This window comes from Eurypyga helias, unplaced genomic scaffold, assembly GCF_000690775.1.
Source record: "Eurypyga helias isolate BGI_N326 unplaced genomic scaffold, ASM69077v1 scaffold20868, whole genome shotgun sequence".
NCBI classification, from domain to species: Eukaryota; Metazoa; Chordata; class Aves; order Eurypygiformes; family Eurypygidae; genus Eurypyga; species Eurypyga helias.
The window spans coordinates 1,318-7,951 of NW_010266509.1; the positions used below are offsets into that span (position 1 = coordinate 1,318).

Consider the following 6,634-nt stretch of genomic DNA (forward strand, 5'->3'; position numbering starts at 1 on the left):
AAGAGCGTATCCCAAGCGGGATCCACTCTAAACCCCACAGTATGCAGTCCTGTGCACATGAACCCTCAGGAACCCTGAAGAAGTCAGTGGGATTGCACAAAGTCAACGGACACGCTGGCTCCCGCCGCCCAGCAAGCCAACGTGCAGACACCAACAGCCCGGTTCCGCTCTCGCATCAATTTCACATCATGCCAGCTCACGGGTTTCCAGAGTTACCCTCCGCGCAAGCGCTGGCACAAAAATAATGCTTATAGTATCTTCAGCTGTTTCCCTAGAGCGAAATACCAGCGCGGGGGCCAGTCCCACGGTTCTGTTCCGGGCAGGCTCCGAGCACCGAAACGCGACGGGCAAGGGCTGCGTGTGGCACGCAGAGGTCACTGCGATGCGACGCCTCTCACCCCAGCGCCAAAGCCCCTGGTAGCCAACCGCACGGGAAGCGAACGATAGTAACAGAGGATTACCCCTTCACTGGTTTTCTGCAAATCTGAAGAAGTGTTTCTTGTGTCATTGCCTGCGTCCCCAGCATCAGAGCTGCTCTTGTTTTCTTCCTCTTTGCAGTCCTTGTCATCTTCGTCTCCAGGAGATTTCCGTGACTGCTTGGAGGATTTCTGAAATGATCAACAACAAAGTTAAAAAGCAAAAACAGGGCTTCGGCCGTAGAAAGACCCTTTGGTAGCGATGTGGGGTCTGGTCACGCGGTCCCCTGTCCAAGCGGAATACTGGGGAGGGTATGTGGGGTGAAAGGGGTCTTTCAGGTGAAGCAGTTGGAGCTGCTGCCATCAGCGGAGCAAAAGGAGAGATGGTGCGGTTAGCGGCAGCTGACTGTGAGACAGACAGTAAGGGGAGATGGTATTAGTGTTGGGTCACCTGTGGCTTTTGTTAGTTAATGAAACAGATGGTGCCAGCTTGACAAAAATGTTGATTAAACACAGAGAGGTAAAAGGAGACTAACATCAGCAGAGCTGCTCTCCATACTTTCTTAGTGCTGTCAGCTTTAATACATTAACATTAAAGCCATGTGGAACCAATACATCTTCTCTGCTCCCTTTATGTTCTGCAATTCTACAGTACAAAAGGATAAATTGTGGCATTAAGCCATCATTCTCCTAATCCTCTGTTTGTCCAGAGTCTTCTGGAAAGAAGATGGTAGACCAGACCTGAATTTCTAATGCAAAACACACAGAGGGGGTGAAATTACTTAATCCATTTTGTTCAGTGGATGAACCACGAAAACCCCCGCTTTCCCCCAGACTGAGACTGGATCACATCGTTTGCTTCCTTCTTGTCATTTTATTTAGGTTCCACTTCCAGAGAAGAACAACGTGGATGTGACTGAACGTGACTCTGCAGCACTTCCCACAATTTTTCGGCGAAGCACGGACCTGGAGGCACGCACAGAGCCGGAGGACGTGACTGTAACGTTGCTCCCTTCCCCTCAGGTGACAAGTGAGAAGCGTGTCTGACCCAACGTTGTCACTCTGCAGGTGATTACAGTCACCAGCCAATACGAGGGAGCCTCGGACACATTCCTCTCAGCATCCTCATCTACGCTGTTACTCAGGTATTAACAGGGCACGTAGGTACTCCAAGGCAGGTCTTCTGTCTCCAGCTGGAGTGCCCCACTCCTTGCTTCATGAACTAGTTCTTCCTCCCATCCCGTATCCTGCACTGACACTCGGCTGCAGCAGGAGCAGCTGGGCACATCTGACCCTACCCTCTCTTTCAGCCTGGCACCTGGGGCACTCACGCTGGGATGGGAGAGGGAAGCTGGAATTCTCCCAGGCAGGAACCAGGCCCGAGCTCAGGCCTCCCAGGAGGCACACTCCTATGACTTTTTTCACTCTTCATGGGGAAATACCTGTCTACGATGACCAAACCTCAATCATCCGTGCGTGGATTTTCTTTCCAGCCCTTTGAACTCCTTCCCATGCTCTCACCTCCCCCTCGCCGTGTGGGCACTAGAAGAGGGCAGGGTATCTCAGCCGCTGTCTCACGGGGCTGCCTACAAAAGCACCTGCCTGTCCCAACACTGCCGTTACGGCACCGGGATCAAAACACTGAAGAAGGAAGAACGGCCTGCCACGAGTTGGACAGTACCCTAATTACAAACGCACACGGGCAACAATGGGAAAACTCCGAAGATCACCTTTGAAGTGTAGGATTTTTTCCGTTTTGAGCCTGCTTTTTCATTCTTTCTTTTTCCTTTTCCATCCTCTTCTACCCGATCACCTTCCTCCTCACTGCTGGCATCTGCTGTATTTCCTCCTTCTCCTTCAGTTTCTGATGAGCTCTGCTGCTGAATTGCCTTTAAAATAACAGGAACAACATAAACAGCAACAATAACACTAAAAAAACCACTGCTGGGGTGCTGTTGTGTGTTGAAGACAGGAATGCTGGTAACAGAGAGCTTACGCTCTACTCGCTATCGGCAGGAAGAGCTCAAACACGGGACTTTGGCTGCAATGGGAGACAGTTATTTGGGAGAGAACCCCCCCATCCCCCGGGCACGATCTCTGTGTCAGGAAAAAGGGCGGCTGAGCGCTCTCTGCCAGGCCATCTCCCAGACTGCTCACGGGACGGCTGTAACCCCCCAGGAGTGTGCAACCCCCCAGGAGCGTGCAAGACATCTGCGGGGCCGAAAATGTGAAACAGGAACTGAGAAGGGCAGCAGCTTGGCCGCAGGTGGTCCATACCGCTGGCTCGGAGGGCCGTGTGCTAATAATGTAATAGGTGTCTGCCTTCTTGTGGAGGTGATTTCTGCCTTCAAAGGGCCACATTTTTTTAATGAGCAAAGGGTTTTTGGCTTTATACAGCCCACCAACTACTCTTCTCCCCTTCCAGCTTCGCTGAGTGCTCGCTCCGGCCATCCAAGAGGGAGAGCTGTTGTACAGCAGCTACTGTCTCCTAGGAGCAGCTCCAACCCCCACCTCCTCACCCCTCACCACTCTGGCAGCACTGTCCTGCGTGTTACACGTCACCGATGTAAAAATCCACAGTGCAGTGACCTTAAGGCCTGTGTAACGTACACTGAACCCCAGATGAAAATGAACAACCAAAAGGAGAAGTCAGAAATTATGCATGTTTATACCGGAGTAAATAAAACCTTCCATTTTTAATTCAGCCACATCGGCTGCGGAATTTTCCACTTCCCCACCCCAGAATATCACAGCGGGCTCTGCAGCGCGACTGGAGTTCAGCCGGTCACAGCGCGCGAGGCCACGGCTGTCTCTGCGCCGCGCGGTTCGGGAAGCTGTGAACCTTCCTAGCTCCACCCAACCTCCCACATCCTCACACGACGCCGGCACTGATGAGAAGTCGTAGAAGAAAACAAGATAAGGAGGAATAGGAGTGAAAGCCATTTACCTGATATCCAGTAAACTTTACTCCAGGGTTGTTTTCTATTTCCCACAGGCCTTCATTAAATCCTTTTCGCTTGTTCGACTTCCCAAACTTATCTTTATATTCTTTATACGGGAAAAGGTCTTTGGGCCCCAGGAAGGCACTGCATTTTAACACAGGTAACAGTCAGAAAAGGACGTAAATTCTTCTTCTTCAAAAAAACACACACACCATTAACTGTGCAAATGTTTTCCCTGTTCTGCTCATCCCATCATTCCTTTTTCAGTTTTATTTAGTTGTTTGGGTGTTTTTTTGTTTATTTATTTAATACACTGGCTTTGAGTTCCTGCTGTGAGTCTGATTTAACGGGCTGTCTCACCACCCTGTTCTCTGACGCTGCACAATCACGCTGGGTCTCTCTAGAAACAACTAAACCGACTCTCCTTTATTAGATTAACTGCTGCTGGGAACCGGCACTCCAACAGTTTATGAGAGGGATTAGATGACGTAATTGCCTGCGACAGCGAGGGACCAAACTTCCAACCCGATGTGTCACAAACCCAGAAAGGCCTAAAAACAGCGCCCGAAAAGCTAAAGCGTGTAAGGAGTGCCCGGGACCCACGGGCCAGAACTCACCCCCTGTCCCGCTGAACGGAAAAAGCAGTGGCACTTACTGTTACCTATACCACCACCAAGCCTGGGAGGTTCTTTCTTGGAATAAGCCCCTCCCGTGCCGGATTCCATGCAAACACAGTAACACATTCCCTTTCCCCCAAACCTTATAATTTCATGTAAGAGAAGACACAATGGGCGAGCACAGGCAGATGAGTAATACAAGGAAACAATGAGGCACACAGGGTGCTCGTGGCCAAACGGCTGTGTAGCCAGCACAGCACAGGAGGGATTTTGTGCTCTGGTGCAGCCTAAGTCAGCTCTGCGCTGGGCCAACTCATTTCAGGCACGGGCAGCACAAGGCAGGGCAAAATAATAACTAAAAAGAGTGGTGAATTATCCTGCTTTCTCTACATGCTTTAGAGGAAAATTCCAACTTCCTATATAAACCTGGATAAAGCTCCATCTCCTTCTCACGGGGTACCTATATCCAGTGTGTTTCCTGTGCTCTGTAGCAGGGTACTGGCACGCCTAATCACACGTTAAATTAAGAACAGCGAAGGCAAAAAAAACCCATCTTCATTCCCACATGGACAATTCTATGTCACCAGTGACTGGAGAAGTCAGTGTGCCCTTCCCTGTAGTCACTGTCCTACTCTCCTGGTGACCTCTGTAATTAACTCCATGCTCTCCATTACCACGGGACCCTGGAGCTCGGCCACTTCCAACACGTTTATTCTCGTGGCACCGCCGGGAGGCCGGGAAGTTGCCCTGTTTTTTGCAGACGGGCTTCTGAGGCAGAGAGATCTGCCCAAGGTCAGCTCAGACTGACAGCAGAGTACTGGGGAAAACCCAACTCCCCAGTCTCAGCCTAACACCTTAATCGCGGGATCGTAGTTCTTCCCTGCCGTAAACATTACTTCAGATTTATGCCTGGTTTATGCCCTGATTCTTCCCAGCATTTAGGAATGTGCAAAGTTTCATTCACTTAAATCATCCCACTGGCCAAGAAGTTTGCCGGAATGGAGCCAACGGGTGGCTGAAGGCATCAGATGACAAGTCTCCGGGGAAAGAGCTCCCTTTGAACTACGGAGGAGACAGGCCGGTGTCCGCACGGGCTTCTCTCGCCCAGCAATGTCTCAGTTACGTGATCACAACACCAAGAACGCATTTCTACCTGAGAGCCAAGCAGAGATCTCCAACCTAACACGTCTCGTTAATATCAGATGCTACAACAGGGCAAGGGAACTGAAAAAATTACTTTATGTGTGCCTCTGCTAATAGTAGGGGATGTCTCCCCCTCGCCAAAAGTACGCACAAACAGTTCTGACACAAAGAACAGAAAACCGTACGACGCTTGGCACACGCTACCTCAGTTCAGCTCAAGGGGAACATGGGGAAGGTTTCTACAGCCTTTTACATAGAGTGAACACTGAAAAGCGGTCTCCTCCTTTGTCTGAAATCCGTTCACTGCCGCTGGGAGAGTGCGAGAGTTCCCACCGCTCTGCTACAAAAGTCCGGCCCTGCAATCTACGGCTCATTTTGAGCAGTTAAGCTCTTTAAATGACTGAGGTAGTAACTACAAACTGTTTTCCCATTTCAGACGTTAGAGCTAACCAAATCCAAGCTGCAAGCGCTCAGCAGGTTCGTTCGCCTCCAAACAGAAGCGGTCAGAGGTATTTTCTCTAAATCTTGCTCAAGAAATGTTTTCATTAAGGAAAAAATTACATTGTGGCTTCTGATTTTAAAGCATTGAAGTTTATTTCAACTTCACTCTTTGTAGATTATTGTGACCGCAGTAGTATCAAAATATAGCAGCAATATATCAAAATATCAGGTTGCTTCATTACAGCAATAGGAAGAAATAACTCAAGAGAGGCTATTTTGGTCTTTATTAAGCAGAAACTGCCTTTAAAGATTGTTAAAACATGACGTGTGAGCTACTGGGCTTCTGCAATAATGTTAAAATTCAAAAAGAAACAATAAATTCTTAATCAAGCTTCAGACTTCTACACTGGAATTTAAAACACCATAAGAATTTTACTTTTTCATTTTTTTAAGGAATTCTAGAAGACATCCTCCCTACGGGTGGGGAAGGGTAAGTTTGAAAATGTGAACACCTCCCGCAAAATGGCAGTGGTGCTCAGACACTGTTCAAACCAGAGACCTGTGCGTTAGAATTCCCAAAGTCTGCACTCTGCAGCCATTCCTGCGAGACCTAACTCACCCTTCCTGTGCCGGTCCCTTCCTTCCCTTGTGAGCTCAGCCCCTGCGTCACTTCGCAGCGCTGCAGCCTACGACACCCCAGCACAACTCCCAGGAACGCAGGTATCCAAAGCCGTGAGGACCGCGGGAGACGCCGCCTCCCTGCGTTTTAGGGACCACCGAGCGAGCTCTCCCACAGGACTCGAACCCAGACGTGTCCGAACACAGCAGCCGCATCTCTGCCGCCACGTGCAGCCCAGTAAGAAACATTCGCCCCTGCATCTGGGCTCAGATGAGCCTGGAAGAAACGTATGTCAACGCTTCTCTTCCAGGCACAGGCAGGCGGGTTCTTATTTACGCTCGGAGCGCGGCACACCACCCGCGCAGCAGCGTGCCCACCTACTTTCACATTTCACTTCCACGTGTTAATACAAATGAGCTGGGCTCGTAGGACCTAGAAGCCGTGCTGAGGCACATG

The 6,634-nt window shown here is 49.9% G+C and overlaps 1 protein-coding gene across 1 annotated transcript; it reads right to left on the reverse strand.

The window, feature by feature from the left end:
* Positions 1-461: 461 nt before the first annotated feature.
* On the reverse strand, positions 462-3,502 carry LOC104513687 (hepatoma-derived growth factor-related protein 3; the record flags this gene model as incomplete). The annotated part of the gene is made up of 3 exons (XM_010157131.1): positions 462-608; positions 2,147-2,305; positions 3,364-3,502. Coding segments are annotated over 3 exons (445 nt in total), but the record flags the coding sequence as incomplete, so codon positions are not given.
* Positions 3,503-6,634: the final 3,132 nt, after the last annotated feature.